The 25,835-nt window shown below is 36.1% G+C and overlaps 1 protein-coding gene across 1 annotated transcript in view; it reads left to right on the top strand.

Moving 5' to 3' along the window:
• The window catches only part of ctdp1 (CTD (carboxy-terminal domain, RNA polymerase II, polypeptide A) phosphatase, subunit 1), a 180,534-nt gene that overhangs the window by 84,343 nt on the left and 70,356 nt on the right, over nucleotides 1–25,835 (top strand). The window contains exon 12 of the mRNA XM_073822056.1: nucleotides 22,837–23,054. Coding sequence (XP_073678157.1) covers nucleotides 22,837–23,054 — 218 coding nt within the window. The remainder of the gene's footprint in view (nucleotides 1–22,836; nucleotides 23,055–25,835) is intronic.

Genomic DNA, 25,835 nt, shown 5'->3' with positions numbered 1-25,835 from the left:
AAACGCATCACTTTTGCATTTTCACAGTTTGAGAGCGTTTTGCGAGTCAGTACGATGCATTTATGCCAAACAATTGCTTATGATCTGTTGATGAATTAAGGCAGTTTTCTTTATGGTGTTTATAATATTATGCTGTTGATGGATGTGTTAGATTTTAAAGGGACAGTTCACCCAAAAATGAAAATTACCCCATGATTTACTCATCCTAAAGCCATCCTAAGTGTATATGACTTTCTTCTTTCAGATGAATACAGTTGGAGTTATAATAATAAATGTCCTGGCTCTTCCAAGCTTTATAATGGCAGTGAATGGGTGTTGAGATTTTGAAGCCCAATAAAGTGCGTCCCTCCATCATAAAAAAAATCCTCCACATGGCTCCAGGGGTTAATAAAGTCCTTCTAAAGCGAATCAGTGTGTTTGTGTAAGAAAAATATCCACATTCTAAACTTTATAAACCATAATCTCAAGTTTTTTGCTTCCTGTTGTGCACCTGTTTACAAGAAAGTGGCGTTCCAGCGGAGGATGTAGGACGTAGGTGTAGCGTAAGCTCTGGTGAGAATATGCTAGTCTTGTGAGAACAAAGTTTTGTTCACAGCAAAGGAAAACAAGTCTCCTCTTGGCTTATATTGAAATCATTCAACATTTTCTTTACGAGTCCTTGTTTTGTATTTCTAATTCATGAAGGGTGTTTTGTTTTTATCTCTTCTTGCACTTCCGTGCTCAACATTTCTCACCGTAAAATTTTAAATATGGATACTTTTCTTGCACTAACATATCAATTTGCTTCAAAAGGCCTTTATTAACCCCCTGGAGCCATGTGGAGTACTTTTTATGATGGATGGATGCACTTTATTGGTCTTCAGAATCTCCACACCCATTCACTGCCATTATAAATCTTGGAAGAGAGTAACTAACTGAGATGAATTAATACATTTCTATACTGAAAATTCATTCGCAAATGAGCTTATACAAACTCGCCATGTGAAGATGCACCAAGCTGAGTATTAGACAAACTCATGTTCCTTTTGTTATGCTGAGAACAAAGCTGTTTCACAAAGCTTTAAATAGAAACGTGGCCAGAATTGAAAACCTGATGGCAAGAATGTTTACAGTGCTGCCTCAGGTCTTGCCGAAGATCTAAAGGTCTTTAGGCCGCAGTCTCTGTAGGCCGTACTGAAGCTCTTCATTTATCCCACAGATGCTCACAGCATTCACAGAAGACACAGCTTGAGCTTTTGGCTTCAAAAGGAATGATTTTTGAAGATTTTATAATATGTAGAAGCCCTAAAATATTTCACATGGAATGCAGAATGCTCGCTTAAAATTGCTGTTGCTGAGGCTTCACTGTTGCCATATACGGCTCTGATCAAACCAATATTATTGGCTTGGCTCAGTCATTTTCCCTATTGCAGCCAACCCTCCAGTTCACAGTTGTAAAACCAGACCTTTGTTTAAACAAAAGAGAATTTGTAACCCTGACTGTAAGCCCTGGCTCACTATCTTAGTCTCGTCTCTCCAGCAAATTGCGCTAGATAAACAAACTCTGTGCCCAGAAGATTTATGTAACATCCTTTATTTTTTCACACTTCCAGACTTCACCTGCGCCGCCTCATATATTTCCGATTCCAGGCCACTGAATGGGTACCAAGGTTGTTTGTACTCTCAGTGAGAGCAGTGTACTTTTTGTCGACCTTGTCTCGTCGTGAGAGTTCTTTCCCACTGCAAACACTGATGAAATAATAGACAACCTCCTCTGCTCTTATTGGCAATATTGCAATAAATATGCTGTGGTTTGGCTGGATATGCTGAGTGCTAAAATCCATGCATGAAGCACATGGAAAAGCATGCACTTGTTTATTATAGTGTTTTCAAAATGTAATGTAAACCACAATTTAGGAATATTATTATGCAATAATAATTATGATGAAAACATCTATTATCTTTTATTTAATATCTGTTTATTCTAAGAGATTTGCACTGACTAGAGTGTAACTTTTGTTCACTTGTGTATTTACTTAATTTTGTGTGGTTGTAATGTAATATTATGTTTATGTTTTGTGTATATGTATAGGATGTGTTTCGGTTGGTTAACCCACTAGCAAATCACTTCAGTTTACCAGTGTTCATTCACTGTTTAGCTCCATCTCAAAGAGGTGTCATGGGTTAATGCAAGACTTTGATGTGATTGTTTGAAATTATCATGTTTTTTAGAACTTACTTGTTCAATATATGTTTTAGTGCATTATTGTTATTTCATAATATTTTTGTCAACAGTGGATTTAAAAAAAATAGATCGTTTCAGCATCGTCATCGCGATGTACGCATGCGCGATAGTCACATCGTGGCAGTCACGATGCAGGGCAAAAAAAAATGTATGTGTGTCTGATTTAAAAATGTACTTTCTATATTTCTAAACTTTCTATTCACAGATCTATATTTGTCTAAAATAAAGTAATTAGCTCATGTTTAAAGGTTCTTTAAAAACTACAATGCACACGTTGCTTCACCTACTTCATGCATGCAGTCTCTGTGTGCGCATGGCGAAATGAGCGGAAACACTACGAATTTAAGGGACAGTTCACATGTCGCACCTAAAAACGCTTAAATTGCGTATCGCAGATCATTTGATTTAGAACGGAATGGGTTCGTGAATCATAACGCGAATTGAATGATTCAAATTAATTGATTCATGATTCACGATTTGAAGTCCCGATCTAACTCAAATAATTTGCGATCCACACTCCAAGTCCTGATCTGCAATTATGGTTCACCAATCATTATTCAGATCAGGACTTTACAGCGTGAATTGCGAATCATTCGATTTACATGGGAACTTTGGAGCGGGTTCGTGAATCGTTTGCTTTAGATCGTATATTCATAGCATGGATTGTGAATCATTTGATTCAGATCGGGACTTCAGTGCGGCTTTGTGATTCATTTGTGTCATGTCAGGATTTCAGAGTGATTTTGCGACAGTACAGTCATAAAAACAAAACAAAGAAAAGAAAAAAAAAAAGAGTACACAAATACAAATCCGTTAAGGTTTTGCTATGGTAAAAGTGTTATATAATTTGTAATACTTTAGTAGTAATACTTCGCATGTGTTTCACTTCATTTTTGCCATTTTTTATTAGTATATTTTTATTTATCAATTTCTCTCTTTTTTTTAGAATTAGAATTAGAATTATCATTGTATGATAAGTGAAATCGCTGATTGAAGTCCTTACAAATCAAAAAACTTCTGCTTGAAAAATCCCTGAAATGCCTGGAATTTCATTTGACAGTATCTGTACAAACCCTGTAAATCAAAAAAACTAAAAGAAAAAGATCTAGAAAAAACCAACAGTGCTAATCATAGGCCCCTATAAAATCAGTTTTATGTTTTCCCAAATTCATTTTTTCTGGTTTTATTTATGTATTTATGTGTTTTCTAGATTCTGTTGTAATGGTTAAATTAAAATGGTAATCAAAAACCACGGCTAATTAATTGAAATCAATTTAACAGCAATTTATCAAAATTTTAACAAAAGTTACAGTTTTAGTTTTTTTTCTCTAATTCAGTTTTTTTTAACCAAATTCTGTGTTTTAAATTCAATTTTAATGGGTTCATTGAATTCTAATAATCAGAGGCATCTCTAATTAATTAATTTTAATTTTTTCACAAATACTATTGTGTATTTACGTTTTTGTGTTAAATAATTGTGGTAAATAGTTTTTCTGGTAAATATTCCTTAAAAAAATGTTTTAATAATAATTTTAGTAGTAGTAGTTGTAGTATTAGTATCATTACGTTTTGTAATATATTTCTGTCACGGTTTCATTAAGTTAAACTGAACATTTAATTTGTCAGGTTGCTGTGAAGACCTTTTTTGTGTGTATGATATGACAGTAGTTTTAACGTTAAAATGCTCATGAAGTGACTCTCAAGAAGTTTTAGAGATTATATGTGTGTGTATAGTAAATGAAACCGTGCTTCTGTGCCATTCATTCACATAAAGACACACAGAAAACGCAGGATTCATATTTAAATGGCATTTTTGTAGTTTAATATTCACAGACACTAGTCCTTATCAGTTTTGATTTCGGTGTACTGACCTACTTTTGCGTCATCTAAAATTTGACAAATTCCGTGACATTTCGTGTTATATAGTAAATTACATTTTTATGAATGCATTCCATGATTCCATTTGCATTTTCTACATTGCGGAAATCATTGGACCCCTATTATCGGTTGCTGGATGCTTATTTTTAAATTCGGTTTATCATTTGATTGCACTTTTTTTGTGCTGATTTGTTGTTTTTTGGATTTGACTTTAAAGCGACAGAAATTATCTTAGTTTTGCTGTGTTAAAATAAATGATGGCTATAAGCCTCATATTACATTTCGTAGATCTCAATATAGCAAGAGCTCCATCATTTTCTCTCTCCTGAGACTTCTTTCAAGCTTAGGGCGTTCATCTTTTACAGTGAGAAACCGCTGTGTGGAGTCAGAGGGAACCTTCTGAGATATTACAAAATCTGTGCTGTATATTTCACTGAAGCTATAATGAATAATTCATCTATGCGGTGATGGGCCCTACTGTAAGGCAGCTCGACTGCAGCCTTGAGGTGACTTTTAACATTTGGGGTTGGGGAACTTTACATAGCATCACTGAATTCATGCAATATCTTTTACCTTATAGGTTATGAATAATGTAATGTGTCCAAATGCTTTTTCCTCCCCGACGGCTCCTTGTGACGCTCTCCCAGTCGGCCTTCGTGTTTTCACCCAGACAGCTGCCATATTATGAAAAGTTCCTTTCTAAATTAGTAGGGGTTGACTGTTATTTGGACGCAAGGATTTGGCTGGCAAATCTGCATGGCCTCCCACCTGACACTTTGCACTGCAGTCATTTAAGCCTTTATGCCCTTGTGTGCTGGGCACAGAAATTTCTTCTCTAATTTGTTTTCTGCAAGATATGTGCATATGGGAATAAGGGTAGTCATGCGCACGTCTTCACCTCTAGTTTTGGAAATTTTAAGTTGTGCTCCCTTGCCACACACCTCTCCGAGTCTCATACAGAACTTATTGAGAGTCAAACTCAACTGGACTGCAAGAATTTTAATGTTGATGTAGTGCTTATGAACTGGTCTTGTGCTTTGTCAGATTTGACAATTTTTTTATAGCACTTGCACAAGCACAGACACAACTGTGGGGGATCTACAAAGAGTGTAGAGTGTATTTTGAAGCACCCGATTCACTGAAATAATTTAGCAAATTAGTTTGGGAATTTTTTTTTTGTTATATAAGCCCAATAATAATTAGGCACTAGACCCACTGCTCTCCTCCAGTCCCACCAAACACACCTTTAACAAGTCCTTGTGTATCCAATGAAGGGGGTTCGGTACTGTTTTTCGCCATACTGATCCATCTATCAATGTCATACTCCAACCTGCCCTCACTCCTGTACAAACAGGTACTTGCACTCCTCCACTTGGGGAAGGAGCTCACACAAAGTGGGCACTCCCCCTTTTACAGCTGAGAACCATGGCCTTTAGAGGTGTTGACCCTCTTTCCCACCACTTCACACTCAGCCACAAACCACCAAAGAGCTGAAGGTTACAGCCGGACAATGCAACACGGTGCAAATGCATCCAAGCAGAGCCTTTGATTATGTTGTTGGTTGAGTTGCTTCTCCAAGCCCAGATGGTTGGATGCTAACATTTTGTGTTGTGTTTGTGATTGAAAGTGTTAAAGGGATAATTCACCCAAAAATGAAAATTCTGTCATTAATTACTCATGTCGTTTTACCCCTAAGACCTTTGTTCGTCTTTGGAACACATTTTTTTTTTTTTTTCTTCATATTTTTGATGAAATCCGAGAGCTTTCTGACCATGCATAGACAGCAATGCAACTGACATTTTCAAGACCCAGAAAAGTAGTAAGGACATTGTTAAAATAGTACAACCGTGATATTATAAAGCTACGAGAATACGTTTGTGTGCAAAGAAAACAAAAATAACTTTATTTAACAATTTCTTCTCTTTCGTGTCAGTCTTTAATGCACGTTCATGAGAGAACCACAAAGCATGCATTATGCCCTTGTGCATTTTATGTTATGCCCTTTCATTCTTGGTGACAGGAAGAGAACATTGCCCCAGCACTAGAGCTCTTCACAGAGGACCCGAGACCCGAGGACCCGGGACCCGACCCGGGACCCGTACGGGTTCGGGTCTATATTTTAAATGGTTAGCCGGGTCCGGGTCGGGTCCAAATCTATTACTTCGGGTCCCGGGTATGTTTAACTTGTGTGTAATACCCGAGTCGATCGGAGAACATCGCACCTTCCAGTGTCAGTCACCACTTTGCACGTGTTTTGTAACTTGCATCTTGTAAAATTATGATAAGAAAAGTGTGAGAAGGAAATAAAAAAAGAAGAAGATTAAATAAATAAATAAAAACGCGTGTCGCGTGACCGCAGCAGCGAGAAGCAGAGCGCAGGAGGAGTTAACGTAAACGGACGGTCGGTGACGGTGATCATGGATTCCTTCAGGAGTGATGTGAAATAAAAAGCCTTGCACATTTATTTATTTCACATGAGCAACAAAATATGAGATCGAAAATGAACAGTCACATTAATGTTGTCTGTGATGTTTACACTGCATTAAAATAACGCGCATGAAATGTTTCTATGGCAACCAGAGCTGGCGACCAGTGGCGCCTCCAGGATTTTTTTCAGAGGGTGGCCGAAAGGGGCCAGTAAAAATGTTAGGGTGGCACAATACAATACAAAAAATTGAATGCCTAAATCTGATTGAAGACAATAATTTTTGGCATTATTTCTGGTAGCATATAAAGTTATAGGCTTCAAAACTTAAGTATTACTATGCTCTGTACAGAGCAAAATAGAAAAAGTCGCTCTGCAATTTAACTGCAAATAACCTCGTCTTTATTTGGAGTGCAAATTAATTTAAAATGAGATTAATAATAAACAAGAAAGCATAGATATTTAATCGGCATATTCATCAAAATAGACACAAGCTTAATACAAGTGCAGCCCAAGCCCGACAGGCAGCATCGAGCTTGCCTTCAGCGCAGTTTGAAGAGTTGCGCGATCATGCGCATGCAATAGCCTGAAGCCTGCCGCGAAGCACAGGCAGAGGTAATTACCATGAATGTGTCGGGGGAAATAGTAAGGTAATATTTAAAAAAAAATTAAGCTGACGATCCTGACACGCCATTTCCTCATTGGACAAGTCTTTAGAGAGAATTGCATTTTTAAGGATTTCATAGCCTAATAAAAGATTTTGCTTTCGGTTTCGGTTAATTATTGTAAAACGCTTCTGTTCAAGACCAAGACGACAGAATCAAGGCCGTAACCAGGGTTTGAAAATTAGTGAGGTCCGAAGTAAGGTGTTAAGAATTCTGCTATAATAACACCCACAAATGCACTACATATAGTCTAGCGTCAGAAAAAAAAAAAAAAAAAAAAAAAGATTTACGTTTGTTGTTTCTTTGACTGCACACTCCGCGACCCACCAGTTGAGAAACACTGCTTTAATGAATGTTTTTTGATGACTTAAGGTTACCTAAAGAGACATCTTCCTGCTGGCCAGTAGCCTATTTCATTCTGTAACAAACAGATTTGTATTATGCTATTGTTTTTGATAGTGTTATACATTTCTTTCAGATAACGATGATCACTACGTTTGTCTTACCGATTGTGGTCTCTTCCTGTCAGCAATTAAGTTACAGATAGTCTATAAGCTTTTTTTATGAATGTACAATGTTGCCAGATATTGCTACGAAAAACAAGCAATTACAAAAAAAAGAAAAAGATATCCGAAATAAGTTCAAAGCTTGTGGTTTGTAAATATGATTAATATATCACTAACACTAACGTTCAACTTTCCACTTTATAAACGTCCCAAAGTGTCACACTAAATTGGAAAAACGAGTCAAAAAACACGTATAATAGGTGGATCTGGCAACAAACAGAGGCTGAACCCGCGCTCTCACTCAACGCGCTCTCAAGCCCCATTCACTGCGCTGGCTTCTCGCAGCAAGAATTGCAAACACTCATATGTGATATGTGGTGGCTAAATAATCGGCTAAATTAAACGGCTAAATAATCATTCAGAGAGCTTGACATTTTATTTTTGAATATAAAAAAATGACCGAGGTCCGGACCTCGGTGACCTCATTACTGGCTATGGCCGTGGACATAGCGCATCTTCGCCGGACAGGGGGTAATAGTGGAACAGAGTAAAAGGGTCCCTTGGCGAGGGGGAGCCCATCGCGAACCCCTCCCCTCCCACTGAACGTGGTCTTCTATGTTTTCTTTTTTTATAAAGTCACAAAGTTTAAAACCCAAAATTAGCTTTCACTTCCCGCATGCACAAACGATTGGATATGGGTCTATAAGCGTACATTTATATAGGTTAAATGTTTAAACTAACATATATAATATGATTGAACAGTTTAATATCCAGAGATTTTATTTTAGGCAAGTCGTGATTATTTGAGAAGGCTAAATTGATCAAACATCTATATGATTAGTCTCGCGTAGCCAGACCTTCAGACTGACAGACTGACTTTAGCCAACGTTCCGTGGGCGTGACGTCTGAGGCTGAGACTAGGCTATGATCGACTCGCTGGTCGTTTTGAAAACCAAAAACTAACATTTAACGAACAAAAAAATGCTCCAAACGCTTTTCTAAATTAACTTAAAATAATAACGAAACGAAATATAATATAATCTCTTTGTCATTGCATAAAAAAATGAAGTATTTATGCATGCTTCGCGGTGCTGCTGCGCTTGTGAGAGTGCTTGAAGTCGCCGCAACTCAAGAGGTGGAGAGGTTGAGAGCGTATTCTACATTACACATCATAGAAGTTTATTATATTTATTTCTAATATTGTGTTTTGTCAATGTCCGTGTTAATTTATAAAATAAAATTATTATTCTAAAAAACTCCACTCTTGCTGGTTGGGGGGGCCAATGGGGTGGCCAGTGTCATTTTAGGGGTGGCCGCGGCCCCCCCTGGCCCCCCCTTGGAGGCGCCACTGCTGGCGACTTTTACCAAAGACCAGAGCCATAGAGAAACTCTGCCAAATACTATAGAATACCTTTAAGGCCTTAAAGGGACTTTGCTTTTACTCTGCCATAGTACACATAGCATTCTTTCTTACGTTTATAATAATACGGAAGAACCATCTTGTTATATTTTAATTTTTTGGTCAGGCTCGGCTCAGAGAGCACAGTGATAATAGAAAATATGGTGGAAAAAATACACTCTTTTCAGAATAAGCTATTTACGCTATCAAGCTGTCTCGTGCTATACGTGCGAATTCCTCCTTTAAGTTTCATAAGATGACCACTAGGTGAAGCTCTAAACATATGTTTTGTATTGCTTTATCTTACTGAAGAAGATACTGTTATTGAAGATGCACGCAGTAAAGTTTACCGCATTCATTGTTTTGTGCCTTTTTGGAAAAAAAATGTTTAATTATAAATTAATAATATTAATAAATAATAAATTAACTAATAAATAAAACACTTGCGCCGAGTCTTTATTACAATCTGCAAAAGAAGGCTATCGTTATTGTAGTTCAATGGTCATTCGTCACCGACCGTGACCGCGAGTAGCCTGCCCTAAATTAAAGCTGGAATAGTGGATTAAAAAGGGTCTTTCTGTCGGCAAGAGAGAAGAACAGCCTAACATGTAAATGTACTGAAGGAGGTCTGTATGCAACGCTACTAACAGTAGTTTACGCCAAAATAGTTTTGTTTTTTTCCTTCGCAACTTATTTATAGTTAATAACAGTTTGCTGTGCAATATGTGCCGATCGGGTACAGTCGGGTCTGTGTCTTCCCAGCCGAGTTCGGGTCCAACTAGTACATTTAAGGTATATTTCGGGTCTTCACGGGTTCGGGTCCCACTTTAAAATAAAATACGGGTCCGGGTCGGTTCCTTCCAGGACATTTACGGGTCTCTTCGGGTTCGGGTACGAATTTTTGGACCCGTGAAGACCTCTACCCAGCACACAACAAAAATCAAACCTGGATTTCCTTCATAAACACCACAGCTCAACACTCATTTATAACCCTGCTGCTTTTCTGTGACTGGGTTACAGTGGCAGCAGGCTAAGCGGGACCGTCCACACATCCTTTTCCACATTAACCTCCCAAGGTGTTCCCAAGCCAGCCAAAACATGTAGTCCATCCAGCGCATCCTGGGTCTGCTCTGAGGTCTTTTCTTAGTTGGACATTCCCCCAAAACTTTCACAGGGAGGCATCCTGACCAGTTGCCTGAAACACCACAGCTGGCACCTTTTGGGCAGCTGTGGCCTAATGGTTAGAGATTTGCACTTGTAACCCAAAGGTTGTGAGTTTGAGTCTCAGTACCAGCAGAAATTATAAGGAGAGGGCAGCAAATGTACAGCATTCTCTTCCGCCTTCATTACCTATGACTGAGGTGCCCTTGAGCAAGGCACCGAACCCCCAATAGCTCCCTAGGTGCTGCAGGAAGGCATTCTCAGGCCTGCCGCGTTCCCACTGCTCCCAAGGTGTTCCCAGGCAACTCTAGACATGTAGCCAATCCAGCGCATCTTGGGTCTGCTCTGGGGCTGCTTCCCAGTTAGACATGCCCACAACACCTCAACAGGAGGACATCCTGACCAGTTGCCTGAAACAAAACTACTGGCACCTTCTGGGCAGCTGTGGCCTAATGGTTAGAGATTTGGACTTGTAACCCAAAGGTTGTGGGTTTGAGTCGCAGTACCAGTAGAGCTGCACGATTCTGAATAAAATGAGAATCACGATTTTTTGCTCAGAATAAAGATCACGATTCTCTCACGATTCTGGAGAACTTTTTTATTTACTCCTGAACATTAGGTTATCAAACAACAGTAAAATAGCAGTAAAATAAGACAAAATAAACTTTACTTTAATGTAAAGAAATGTAATGAAAAATAATGTAATGTAAAAAAAAAAAGAAAAAATCACCATTAAACATTAAAAAATAAACATACAAAGGTATTATGTCAGAGTAAAGCGATTTAAAGATTCTTAGCTAGAAACACTAGCCGTTCAACATTTTATGGCTGTCACCATCCACTCTGAGGGATGCCCAAGGTTACTTCACCATTTTACAAATAAATCCTAATCTAATCATGACAAACTATATATCGTTGGAAAGGTCTAAGGCTCCTAAATAGATATTTGACATTTTTGTGTTACAAATTATGTAGGAAAATAAATTATGACAAGAGTTTCATAGATTAATTTATGACAAGAGTGCACCTCAAAAATCTACTTCATAACAGGAGTTCTGACCTTTTTCACAAACAGACTTTCTTGTTGCCTTTTTCCCTATTACACATTAGAAATAATAAGAAATGATATATCAGATGAAAACTTAAAATTTCAAAATTCATCCTTTGGAATGCCATTTTAAAATCAGACATTGCATTAACATGGAAAATGAACATCAAAATCATATTACTAAATGTTCTTGTCCATGGATTATAAAGATTTAAGATTCAATTCTTCATTTTCACGTCTCTGTTCAAAAATGGGAGTAACAGTTAATGGGTTAATGGATCGTCATGCTCATATATGGATCCATTTCTCTGCTGGTCCATAAATCTGGAACGATCAAAGTACTCTTTCAATATTCAAAGTGCTAATAGAGACCGAATTTTCCAAGCATGATACAGAGCTATCAACACAACTACACAACTTATTATAGCCCACATACTAATAACAGCCTAGATATTTTATGTAGCTTAATTTGCGCGCATTGGGGAGTCGCTCTCTAAATGCAAATAGCTTTTGAATGCGCGTGCAGGTTTTATTTTTGGTTTCGTTTTAACGACCGCGCGAAACTCTCGGCGACGCTGAGCGTGCATTCTACAATACAAGAGATTACTTTAACAAAACCATTTGAAAGTGGGTGGATACCAACAGGATTTTGAAAAGCGTTTCCCCAGTGGAAATTACGCCGCTGTGTGAGTGGAACTCTGCCGCTGAGTTATCATCTAATGTGAATGAATGCCGCGTTGTACAGTATATTGAGACAGAGGCGCCATGAATTGCATCTGACATAATGTGCGCTGAAGATGAAGTTTAAATGGTTAAGTAATGTTGGAGAGAATGGCGAACCTGTCACTGCATCAGCTCACAGCAGTCTGTGCAGTAATTAGGCTAGCAAAAGTTTTGTAAAATATAAATAAAATATAATTGGCTGAATCGTATAAATGCTGGATTAAGATTGTGAGGGGGGTCGAATCGAGATTGCGATCTTTTAACGATTAATTGTGCAGCTCTAAGTACCAGCAGAAATTATAAGGAGAGGGCAGCAAATGTACAACATTCTCTTCCACCTACATTACCTACGACTGAGGTGCCCCTGAGCAAGGCACCGAATCCCCATGCCTGCAGAGGCGTTCCCACTGCTCCCAAGGCGTTATTAGGCCATTCGAGACATGTAGTTCATCCAGCGCATCCTGGGACTTCTCTGGCGTCTCTTCCCAGTTGTACATGCCTAAAACACCTCATTAGGGAGGCATCCTGACCAGATGCCTGAAATACAACAGCTGGCACCTTTTGGGGAGCTGTGGCCTAATGGTTAGAGATTTGGGCTTGTAACCCACAGGTTGTGGGTTTGAGTCTCAGTACCAGCAGGAATTATGAGGAGGGGGCAGCAAATGTACAGCATTCTCTTCCACCTTCATTACCTATGACTGAGGTGCCCTTAAGCATTCCCAGGCCAGCTGAGACATGTAGTCCATCCAGTGCATCCTGGGTCTGCTCTGGGGTATCTTCCCAGTTGTACATGGCTACAATACCTCCATAGAGAGGCATCCTGACTAGATTCTTGAAACACCAAAGCTGACTCCTTTTAGGGAGTCGTGGCTTAATGGTTAGAGAGTCAGACTTGTAAACCAAAGGTCACCTGTTCAAGTCTCAATACTAGCAGGGATTGTAGGTGAGGGGATTGAATGTACACCACTCTCTTCCACTTTTAATACCCACGATTGAGGTGCCCTTGAACAAGGTACCAAACCCCCAGTTACTCCCCAGGTACTGCAGCGAGGCATTTCCAGGCCTGCCGAAGTGTTCCACTGCTTCCAAAGTGTTCCCAGGCCAGCCAAGACATATATATATATAGTCCATCCAGCACATCCTGGGTCTGCTCTTTCTAGTTGTACATGACCTGACCAGATGCCTGAAACACCTTTTGACACTAAGTGGTTGTTGTCCCAATCCCACCCAGATGTCAAAGCTTTGCACCCTTAGTCTTGGCAAAGAAACCCTGTGGAGATAACCCATTTCAGCCACTTACACCAAAAATCTTGTTCTTTTGGTCACTAACTGAAGATCATGAACATAGATGAAGGTTGAAACATGGACTAAATGGTGACTTGAGAGCTTCACCCTCAGTCTCAGCTCCACCACTTATCACCATGGTAGTCTGGTACAACAACTAATGCCCTTTTGTCACAATAATGTTCCACCTATCAATGTTATGCTCCAACCTGCTCTCAAACCTGATCAAAAGCCTGAGATATATAAACTTCTCCATTTGGGGAAGCAACTCACTCTCTACCTAAAGTAGGAGGTCCTTCTTTTACAGCTGGGAATCATGGCCTCAGATTTGAAGGTGCTGACATTCATCCCCACTACTTATAAACTTTTACCTTTTACTTCATTTTTACGACAGTGCTTTTTCATGGCCACATCCAAGTGGGGCTGTTAAGTGTGACGTTGGTATAAAGCACGGCAGCGATAGTCAACTTTATCAACTTTTCTCTAGTCATTTGTCTGAATGGAGCTGTAGTGCTGCTGGTGGCCTGCTTAAGCAGCCACCTTAAACTTCAGGAAGTCACAGACAGTATGTAATGCATTTACCAAGAGTGATGAGACATGTAATTGAATTACTTTTTTTAATATATCAGTGCATGACTCCTCACTGAGCTGAGAATGAGGGAGAGAAACCCACAGTGTGCCTTCTGTTCCCTGGAATTCACATTAGTGTACTGTACCTAAAAGATGCCAACATAAAGTCCTTCTGGGACGTTTTTGCTTGCAAACATGGACACAGTAATTATAAAGTGATTTGTAAATGTAATTATAAAGTGTTTTTTTTGTTTGTTTTTTCTTTTCTTTTTCGCTTAATAACAAGGTCATGCCTTGTGCAACGCAATGAAGAATTTTATTTACGATATTTTACTCTATGAACTGCCACCTAGAATCATTAAAAATGTAGTTTGATATTACTATCACCTTATAAAGTGTCTTAATATGTAGAAATTCTGGAAAATTCACTGTTGGCTTTATTATGAGTATATACAGTTGAGGTCAAAAGTTTGCATACACCTTACAGAATCTGCAAAATACTAAATTATATTGCCAAAATGCTCTTAATGCATATTTTTTCTTTCTGGAGCATCAGTGAGCGTTTGAACCTTCTGTAATAGTTGCATATGAGTCCCTCAGTTGTCATCAGTGTGAAAAGACGGATCTAAAAGTCATACAGTCATTGTTAGAAAGGGTTAAAATACACAAATGCTAAAAAACCAAAGAATTTGTGGAACTTGAAGGGCTATTACTGTATTCTCTCTTGTGGAATATATGTAAATGTCTTTTATGTGAAATTTCTTATTCAGCTCAGGTCAGGTATAAAAATATCATGCATTTTGTTTAATCCCTCTTAATTTGATAAAATAATTAACATTTTGCTGATTCTGCAAAGCGTATGTAAACTTTTGACCTCAGCTGTATTTTAGTCCGCTTTTCTATCCCAAGATCATCACGACAAACTACTGTTCCTTCACTTTAAGACATTTTATCCAAAACCAAACTCAAAGTTGGGAAGACATGTAATATAAGTGAGGTTTTTAACTTGCCAGATCCGTGTTTGATTGCACTCTTTTAAAAAAATCCAGTGTCTGAAAGTACATTTTGAAGTATTAAAAATCCTCCCTTGGTGAACAATGAGTCACCATCACTTTCCCAATATCTCTCTGCCCGTCAGTGAATTGTGGACTTTTATTGACTTAGTGAGTCTTTGCTTTTATTAACTTGGGAATGGCACTGCCAAATTTAGTTTTGTGGCCCATACAAAGTAAAAGGCTTTGATTTCTTACTTTGACATATAAGGCTCTCAATCTTTTTGACTGATAAATGTCTGCTTTCAATCTGGCTGTCCTGTATTTCTGTTTCTGTGTTTCTCAATAATTTAATTTAGCTCCTGTTAATGTGGACAATGACTTGATGGCGTCTGCTAAGTCAAAAGGATCTAACAAAGCATAAATGGAAGCATGTGCATTGGAAGATTATTTGTTTGTATATGTATAATGAGGTTATCTGAAAGGCTATGACCTTATAGAGTCATGCATCTTTGTGTAATTACACAGTGATGAAACGTTTTAATAAAACACCCCTAAATATGTTGGTGTCTCTCCTAAGTATGTGCCGATAATGGCGCCCTGTCAGCCCTGGAGCCAGTGTTTGCTTTCCAGGGTTGGCTGTGCCCCATATGATAAATCCAAATCTTCAATGTAATGTGTGCTTTTTTCCTGACCAATTCAGGTTGTGTGTTTGAGTCCATATGTGTTAGCACAGATTCACAGTCGCATTGGACCTCAGTAATGAGAAACCAATTGCCTTACCGCCATTTAGAGGGAACCACAGTGCATTTATACCACATTTTATGCCGCGGTGGAACCAGCAAAGCTGATGATTGTGCATCTGTGTGACTTTGGGGAATTGCTCCATTTGTTTGCCCTTATCAATTTCCTCACTCATCTAATTATGCCTGTGCATTACAGCAGCACTAGGTCACTTTAGAGGTGCTGATCTATCATGTTTTCCCATTTGGTCACTGGATTTTGATTTGCTAGGATGGTATTTTTGTATTTTTATTCTTGTTTATTAGTTATTGTCAAGAAGTAGGGCTGTTACACTGTCAGATTTTTACAACGTGGGATGCTGCTGTAGTAACTACACACTGATTTGTTGTTTTGCTTGGTTTAAACATGTGCCAACCAACATTAAGGTGCAATACCACCACCTACAGTGTTGGAGTGTCAACCAGATGGTTAATGGTGCTTATTTACAACAAAGGTCTTCAACCCTGCTCCCGGTTCTGTTCTGCAAAGTTTATTTTCAATCAGTTTTTAATGCAAAAATGCATTTGACCTTTGAGTGATTAACCCTCTGGTTGTGTTCGGATTCCTGTCACACCTTTGATGTTCCCGGTCAAAAATGACCGGACTCCAAACAACTGTTAAGCTGTCATTATGCTATATTATCACCAAATATTGGATTCAATCTTTTTGTTTTTGTTTTCTTTAATTAAGGGCTGTTTTTGTTTCTTTTTGCATCTGCTTTATCGTAAGCCTCAATTGTCCAAAAGTATAATTCGATATTCGGATATTTGAGTGAAAAAAGCATTTTTTATGAATACTTTTCACAATATGAGATTAAAAAATATATATATTAAAATTTGTTTCTCACACTAGTGTGTTTTAATGTTTAATCGGGTACAAAATAAAAACATTTTAAAGCAAACTTCCTGATTAAACATTATGGCACAATAGTGTGAGAAACAGTGTGAAAAAATGCTTTTTTCACTCAAAAAATGAGGTGCCAGTTAAATGAGGCTTACGATTAATCAGATGCAAAAAGAAACACAAAACCAGTCCTGAATGAAAGAAAACAAGTTTACAATAAGAATTAATCCAATATTTGGTGATAATATAGAAAAATTAGATATTTATAAGCAATTGTTTGGAGTCTGGTCATTTTTGACCAGGAACACCACAAGTTAAGTGAAATTTAAATATTTCTTTTAAATGTGCTTCACTGCTAGGATATTGAACAATATCAGTTTAGTTGAAGCACAGTTGAAGATTGAGTCAATTAAGTTGATATAATTAAGTCCTATTCTACATTGTTTTGCCATTGAATAGCTGCTGTCACGCAAATAAAAATTGGTCGCAGTTGCCATTTCATACGACGGTGTTTTAGTGCCATGTTAAAAAAAAAAATAACCAGATTAAAGTCATAATATTTTGAGAATAAAGTAAAAATATTATGAGAATAAAGTCAAATTATTGCGAGAATAAAGTCAAAATATTATGAGAATAAAGTCAAAATTATGAGAATACAGTTGAAATATTGTGAGAATAAAGTAAAAAATATTATGAGAATAAAGTCAAAATATTGTGAGAATAAAGTAAAAAATACTGAGAATAGAGTCAAAATATTATGAGAATAAAGTCAAAATATTATGAGAATAAAGTCCAAATATTACGAGAATAAAGTCTAAATATTACGAGAATACAGTCTAAATGTTACGAGAATACAGTCTAAATGTTACGAGAATACAGTCTAAATGTTACGAGAATAAAGTCAAAATATTACGAGAATACAGTCAAAATATTACGAGAATACAGTCAAAATATTACGAGAATAAAGTCAAAATATTACGAGAATAAAGTCAAAATATTACGAGAATAAAGTCAAAATATTACGAGAATAAAGTCAAAATATTACGAGAATAAAGTCAAAATATTACGAGAATAAAGTCTACATATTACGAGAACAAAGTCTAAATATTACGAGAATAAAGTCTACATATTACGAGAACAAAGTCTAAATATTACGAGAATACAGTCTAAATATTACGAGAATACAGTCTAAATATTACGAGAATAAAGTCAAAATATTACGAGAATAAAGTCAAAATATTACGAGAATAAAGTCTACATATTACGAGAATAAAGTCTAAATATTACGAGAATAAAGTCTAAATATTACGAGAATGAAGTCTAAATATTACGAGAATAAAGTCTAAATACTACGAGAATAAAGTCTAAATATTACGAGAATAAAGTCTAAATATTACGAGAATAAAGTCTAAATATTACGAGAATAAAGTCTAAATATTACGAGAATAAAGTCTAAATATTACGAGAATGAAGTCTAAATATTACGAGAATGAAGTCTAAATATTACGAGAATAAAGTCTAAATATTACGAGAATAAAGTCTAAATATTACGAGAATAAAGTCTAAATATTACGAGAATAAAGTCTAAATATTACGAGAATAAAGTCTAAATATTACGAGAATAAAGTCTAAATATTACGAGAATAAAGTCTAAATACTACGAGAATAAAGTCTAAATATTATGAGAATAAAGTCTAAATATTACGAGAATACAGTCTAAATATTACGAGAATGAAGTCTAAATATTACGAGAATAAAGTCTAAATATTACGAGAATAAAGTCTAAATATTACGAGAATACAGTCTAAATATTGCGAGAATAAAGTCTAAATATTACGAGAATAAAGTCTAAATACTACGAGAATAAAGTCTAAATATTATGAGAATAAAGTCTAAATATTACGAGAATACAGTCTAAATATTACGAGAATAAAGTCTAAATATTACGAGAATAAAGTCTAAATATTACGAGAATAAAGTCTAAATATTACGAGAATAAAGTCTAAATACTACGAGAATAAAGTCTAAATATTATGAGAATAAAGTCTAAATACTACGAGAATAAAGTCTAAATATTATGAGAATAAAGTCTAAATATTACGAGAATAAAGTCTAAATACTACGAGAATAAAGTCTAAATACTACGAGAATAAAGTCTAAATATTACGAGAATAAAGTCTAAATATTACGAGAATAAAGTCTAAATACTACGAGAATAAAGTCTAAATATTACGAGAATAAAGTCTAAATATTATGAGAATAAAGTCTAAATATTATGAGAATAAAGTCTAAATATTACGAGAATAAAGTCTAAATATTATGAGAATAAAGTCTAAATATTACGAGAATAAAGTCTAAATATTACGAGAATAAAGTCTAAATACTACGAGAATAAAGTCTAAATATTATGAGAATAAAGTCTAAATATTACGAGAATAAAGTCTAAATACTACGAGAATAAAGTCTAAATATTATGAGAATAAAGTCTAAATATTACGAGAATAAAGTCTAAATATTACGAGAATAAAGTCTAAATACTACGAGAATAAAGTCTAAATATTATGAGAATAAAGTCTAAATATTACGAGAATACAGTCTAAATATTACGAGAATGAAGTCTAAATATTACGAGAATACAGTCTAAATATTACGAGAATAAAGTCTAAATATTACGAGAATAAAGTCTAAATATTACGAGAATAAAGTCTAAATACTACGAGAATAAAGTCTAAATATTATGAGAATAAAGTCTAAATATTACGAGAATACAGTCTAAATATTACGAGAATGAAGTCTAAATATTACGAGAATAAAGTCTAAATATTACGAGAATACAGTCTAAATATTACGAGAATAAAGTCTAAATATTACGAGAATAAAGTCTAAATACTACGAGAATAAAGTCTAAATATTATGAGAATAAAGTCTAAATATTACGAGAATACAGTCTAAATATTACGAGAATGAAGTCTAAATATTACGGGAATAAAGTCTACATATTACGAGAATAAAGTCTACATATTACGAGAATAAAGTCCACATATTACGAGAATAAAGTCTACATATTACGAGAATAAAGTCTAAATATTACGAGAATAAAGTCTAAATACTACGAGAATAAAGTCTAAATATTATGAGAATAAAGTCAAAATATTACGAGAATAAAGTCAAAATATTACGAGAATAAAGTCTACATATTACGAGAATAAAGTCTACATATTACGAGAATAAAGTCTACATATTACGAGAATAAAGTCTACATATTACGAGAATAAAGTCTAAATATTACGAGAATAAAGTCTAAATACTACGAGAATAAAGTCTAAATATTACGAGAAATATTACGAGAATAAAGTCTACATATTATGAGAACAAAGTCTAAATATTACGAGAATACAGTCCAAATATTACGAGAATAAAGTCTAAATATTACGAGAATAAAGTCAAAATATTACGAGAATAAAGTCTAAATAAAGTTTAAAGTTTTTAAAATTATGAGAATAAAGACGAAATTACAAGAATAAAGTTGACTTTATTCTTGTAATTTAGACTTTATTCTCTTAATTTAGACTTTATTCTCATTATATTTCGAATTTATTCTCAAAACATTTAGACTTTATTCTCGTAATTTCGACTGTATTGTCGTAATTTCGACTGTATTTTTGTAATTTCGACTTTATTCTCAGAACATTTCAACTTTATTCTCCAAGCATTTCGACTTTATTCTAATAATTTTGACTTTATTCTATGTATATTACGACTTTAATCTCATAATCTTAGATTTTTTTTTAAGTGGCATCGTAATTTCATGTTGAAAAAAAAAAAGATTCATGCCATTATGCCATTTCGCACACAGTTCTCTAGTTTGACCTAAATCCTAAATATGACTGCACAATAGCTGTAATTTGTAATATGTGATCAGTAATCAGCCTGTATTATATAAAGTATAAGTGAACGGTTGAAAAATGCTGCTCTTGACCTTTCTTCTGATGGTAAAGGCGGAGTTAATGACTCCTTCAGCGTTAGAACTTGCCTTAAAGTATGACTTTAATTCACTTCTTAGATTTGGTATGGTGCCGTTCATAATTGCATCCCATGGGTGCCTGGGGATTGTTCCATCTACTGAGATGCTTCTAGATAACACTCCTCACAAACAGTCTACTTTTAATTAAATGTTTCCCCCTCATTACGCTTATCTGTCAGATTAAACTGGAAAAAAGTTCTGTGGGGCTGTTTTTTAAGCACCCTTCCTTGAGCTCATTTATAACCTGTGTACATGGCTTTGGCATATTTCTGCAGGCTGTTTCAGAGGCTCAATTCACTGTAATAATAAGCGGAAGAGGAAAAATGGTGTGTGTGATTGCTATTCCCAAGAGGAGGAGAGAGCAATTACATTGGGCTAGTAGAGAGATCAGTCGTATGTGAAGTTGCTGATCATTTTTGCCAGTGCCTGTCTAACGCCTCTTGCTAAGAATAATTGGGGTGATCTGAGCCCCCGGTCTGGCTTTAAGAACCACTAACATGTACCAGACCGAGGCTAAACACTTGAGTGCTAACATTCATACACATTAAAGGGGTCATATCATGACAAATTGAATTTTTTGGAAGAGTTTTATGAGTTCTATGTACTATGAACACATATCATAACTCATAGCTGAAACCCCACTTTGAAAACACCATTTAAAAAAGTAAATAACTTGCACCAAACTTTCTGATGTTAAGATTTCAGGTTTTTGGTGTTCAGAAACCAAGTGTAAAAGTTTGAACCAGGACAATAAAAATGTAACTTTTTTTGGGGTTTGATGAAATAATATAACACCAATTTCCCCTACAGTAACATTAAATTATGCATTTCTTTTTGTATTTTAGGTTCTTTAGATTTTATTCAGGTCTTACTTGCATGTAAATTTCATTTGTATAGGCAAATAACCAGTACAGTAAAGTTATACCAAGTGGAAACTAAATTTTGAGAATGTATCTTGTATATCACATTTCTGCAAAAAAGGAATTCTCAGGTTTTATGCATATAACATTTAAATTTTTTTATTCAAATGTCCACCTATTGTCAAAGCTGAGCATTTTTTATCATTTTGAAGTGTCGTATTTGCAGTCATAGACTCTTATTATTTAATTGGTGATTTGGTGTGACTCCTTGGCACTCTTTGATGTTTTATAGTCTCAGTCCTTTATTTGTTCAGCATTTTGGCTGATGTATAGATTTTCTTAAACAAATCTTCAAAAAAAAAAAAACTATTTCTTTTCCTATGCTTGGCCAATTTTGGCCACCAACTGCAAGTTATCTTTTATTATGACCACTTGAGCTCACTGAATACATTTTTATGTATGTTTGTTCAGATTCCATGTCTGAAAAAAGTCACCAAGTTTTGAACCACTCTGATTGAGGGAAAGCATGTTTATTAATACCAACTAAATGTTTAGTTATACCAACTAAATTTTGAGAATCTATCTGGTATTTGGGTCACATTTCTGCAAAAAATAAATTCTCAGGTTTTATGCATATAACATTTGAATATTTATTAACTAAATGTCCAACTATTGTCAAAGCTGAGCATTTTTTTAATCATTTTGAAGTTTCATATTTGCAGTCATAGACTCCTATAATTTCATTGGAGAATTGGTGTGACTTTTAGCATTCTTCGATGTTTATAGTCTCAGTCCTTCATTATGTGTGAGTGTTTGTTGAGCATTTTGGCTGATATATAGATTTTCTTATACAAATCTTCAAAAAAAAAAAAGAAACTATTTATTTTCCCATGGTTGGCCAATTTTGGCCACCAACTGCAAGTTATCTTTTATTATGACAACTTGAGCTCACTGAATGCATTATGTATGTTTGTTCAGATTCCATGTCTGAAAAAAGTCACCAAGTTTTGAACCACTCTGATTGAGGGAAACCTTGTTTATTAAATAAACATATGGCATCGGTCAACTCCTTACAAATGGTCCTAAATCTTGTCTGTACTTCTGTAGTACGGATAGTTCCTCTCAAAATGTAATAAGGCTTTGCAAAGAGGCTTTTATTAAAGAATGGACCCAGAGCAAAACCATCGTCTGAGTGTGTTGGAGGGAAAAAGTGTTGCATTTTACATGCAAAGAGGCTTTTTAGCATAGAAGTCTTAGAGTGGCTTGGCAGCAATAAAAACACCCTATTTATTTTAGAGTTGAAGTGAGTGTGGAAAATGTTTTTGAACTAAATTTTTAAACTTTTTGGCAGTCATTAGAACTTAGGGGGGAAAGAGCAAAAAATGAATAATAAATATACAACAATTTGACTTGACAGATCCTTTAATTTTATGTTGAACTCTTTTGGGCAGGTGGATGACATTCTTGGGGAAGAGAGTGACAATGAAAGCGAGGAAAAAGGGAAAGAGGAGAGGATGGAGGTAGAGGAGGATGAGGAAGAACGGCCCCAGATGAGCAAGCAGAAGGCCCCAGCATCCGATCACGTCCCCACACTGGCCTCTGTTGTTGAGGAAGCAGCCCAAACATCAACCAGAGAAGTCGTCGTCAGTGTAGCAGAGAACATGCCAAGGTATTAAACCCACAGTGCCAGTAAAGCAAAATTACAATTTGTTTTTTTTTTTGAGTTGTTGAAAGTTGAATGATGAATCTCATTATGGCATTCGGTGTAACCTGTAATATATATGAAGTGCTTTAGCGACAAAACAGGGCTCAGTGATTGAGCTTTAAACCTCTTGCTTCAGTGGCGTAAGTGTTGATTAGTGTCACGCTGCTGTGCCTGATTTCCAGCAGGCCCTTGTACTCCAGAATCTGCCACTGTCTTCGGCAAATAACATTACCAGTTGCCATGGCAATGTCTGGAATTGGAGATCTAGCAGAAGGTGGGGTCACGTCCTCTTACATCTTCCTGTCCAAGCACAAATGCCCCACCCGCTGCCCCGACATTGTCGTAATCGGCAGGATGTTGTCAGATCAGTGTGTGTGAGGAGCTGCTTTCTGGGCTGGCCTGCTCTCGTCTGGAGCAGCTGAACGGACAGAAAAGCACGCTAGTCTTTTATTATATGGCTCATACTGTGCCCATTTTTCACCAGAAAATTAGACCCGTCCCACTTTATCTAGTTTCTCTGCTTCCCAGCAGTCATTAGCAGTGACTCGGAGCCGACAGCGCTGTATCCGCTGCCTGTGCCAACTGAATGAATGCAGTAGCATAATCGTTAGGAGTTCAGAGTGGTGAACAATGAGATGAGTGGAAGAGAGAAAGAAGTTATTTGAGTGTCTCAAATTGTCTATTTGGCTCCTGAAGGACCTGCATCCAGTCATTACAGCTTCTCAGAACAACCTGGCTTTCTCACCTGTTATTCTTCTCATGTTCTTCCTTTTTATCAGTTCCACACTTTTTTGGCATTTTCTCAAGTCAGAGGATGGTAAAGGTTTTCACACTTATTGCGTTCTTGAAGACAAACCCATGCTTTACTTTGAAGCTGTAATTTTCACTACATCTGAAGTCAGATTGCACAGGTTGAAATAACCTCTTTTGAGTTTGCCAGGTTTGTGGCATCATTTTTGCAACATGGGTCTCTGTGGTGCATTTGTGAGTACGGCTTTGGGTGTTATCTGCATAACAGTGGAAACTTTATAACAAATTTATGGAAAATCTGGCCTTAAGGCAAAGGATAAATAATAAACTGAGCCTTGAGACATGCCAGTATTAATCAGACAGGTGATCTAAAACTTCCTTTGAACAAACAGAATTCTTTCCTAAATAATAAACAGTAGAGGGCCTAAAACTGAGCCTTGAGGCAAGCCAGTATTAATCCGACATGTTATCTAAAATTTCTGTTTGAATATGTTTAAGTTCATTCATAAATAATAAACAGAAGAGGGCCCAAAACTGAGCCTTGAGACATGCCAGTAATAATCGGACAGCTGATCTAAAATGTTATGTTTGAACAAACAGAATTTATTCATAAATAATAAACAGAAGAGGGCCCAAAACTGAGCCTTGAGGCATGCCAGTATCAATCAGACAGGTGATCTAAAATGTTATGTTAGAACAAACAGAGTTCATTCATAAATAATAAACAGAAAAAGGGCCTAAAACTGAGCCTTGAGGCATGCCAGTATCAATCAGACAGGTGATCTAAAATGTTATGTTAGAACAAACAGAGTTCATTCATAAATAATAAACAGAAAAAGGGCCTAAAACTGAGCCTTGAGGCATGCCAGTATCAATCAGACAGGTGATCTAAAATGTTATGTTAGAACAAACAGAGTTCATTCATAAATAATAAACAGAAAAAGGGCCTAAAACTGAGCCTTGAGGCATGCCAGTATTAATCAGACAGGTGATCTAAAATGTTATGTTAGAACAAACAGAGTTCATTCATAAATAATAAACAGAAAAAGGGCCCAAAACTGAGCCTTGAGACATGCCAGTAATAATCGGACAGCTGATCTAAAATGTTATGTTTGAACAAACAGAATTTATTCATAAATAATAAACAGAAGAGGGCCCAAAACTGAGCCTTGAGGCATGCCAGTATCAATCAGACAGGTGATCTAAAATGTTATGTTAGAACAAACAGAGTTCATTCATAAATAATAAACAGAAAAAGGGCCTAAAACTGAGCCTTGAGGCATGCCAGTATCAATCAGACAGGTGATCTAAAATGTTATGTTAGAACAAACAGAGTTCATTCATAAATAATAAACAGAAAAAGGGCCTAAAACTGAGCCTTGAGGCATGCCAGTATCAATCAGACAGGTGATCTAAAATGTTATGTTAGAACAAACAGAGTTCATTCATAAATAATAAACAGAAAAAGGGCCTAAAACTGAGCCTTGAGGCATGCCAGTATCAATCAGACAGGTGATCTAAAATGTTATGTTAGAACAAACAGAGTTCATTCATAAATAATAAACAGAAAAAGGGCCCAAAACTGAGCCTTGAGGCATGCCAGTATCAATCAGACAGGTGATCTAAAATGTTATGTTAGAACAAACAGAGTTCATTCATAAATAATAAACAGAAAAAGGGCCTAAAACTGAGCCTTGAGGCATGCCAGTATTAATCGGACAGATGATCTAAAACTTTTTTGAACAATCCATATTCATATTATCATATATGTAGTATGAATACCAAAAAAAATATATATATTGTTTTCAAATCACTGTTATCATCAATACCGGTGACACCCCTAATTGCATTGTTTTTTTTAATAAATCACATTGAATGAACACATGAAACAAACAGCCCTACAAATGCCATGATAAACCTTTCCCTTTTACATCTTTCATCTCTAGCTGTCTTATGCGTCACGCCATTGGCCTTGATTTAAAGTGATGACTAATG

This window comes from Garra rufa, chromosome 17 (assembly GCF_049309525.1).
Source record: "Garra rufa chromosome 17, GarRuf1.0, whole genome shotgun sequence".
Lineage (NCBI taxonomy): Eukaryota > Metazoa > Chordata > Actinopteri > Cypriniformes > Cyprinidae > Garra > Garra rufa.
Note: the sequence above shows the minus strand (reverse complement) of the source record. Positions and strands in the feature narration are given on the sequence as shown.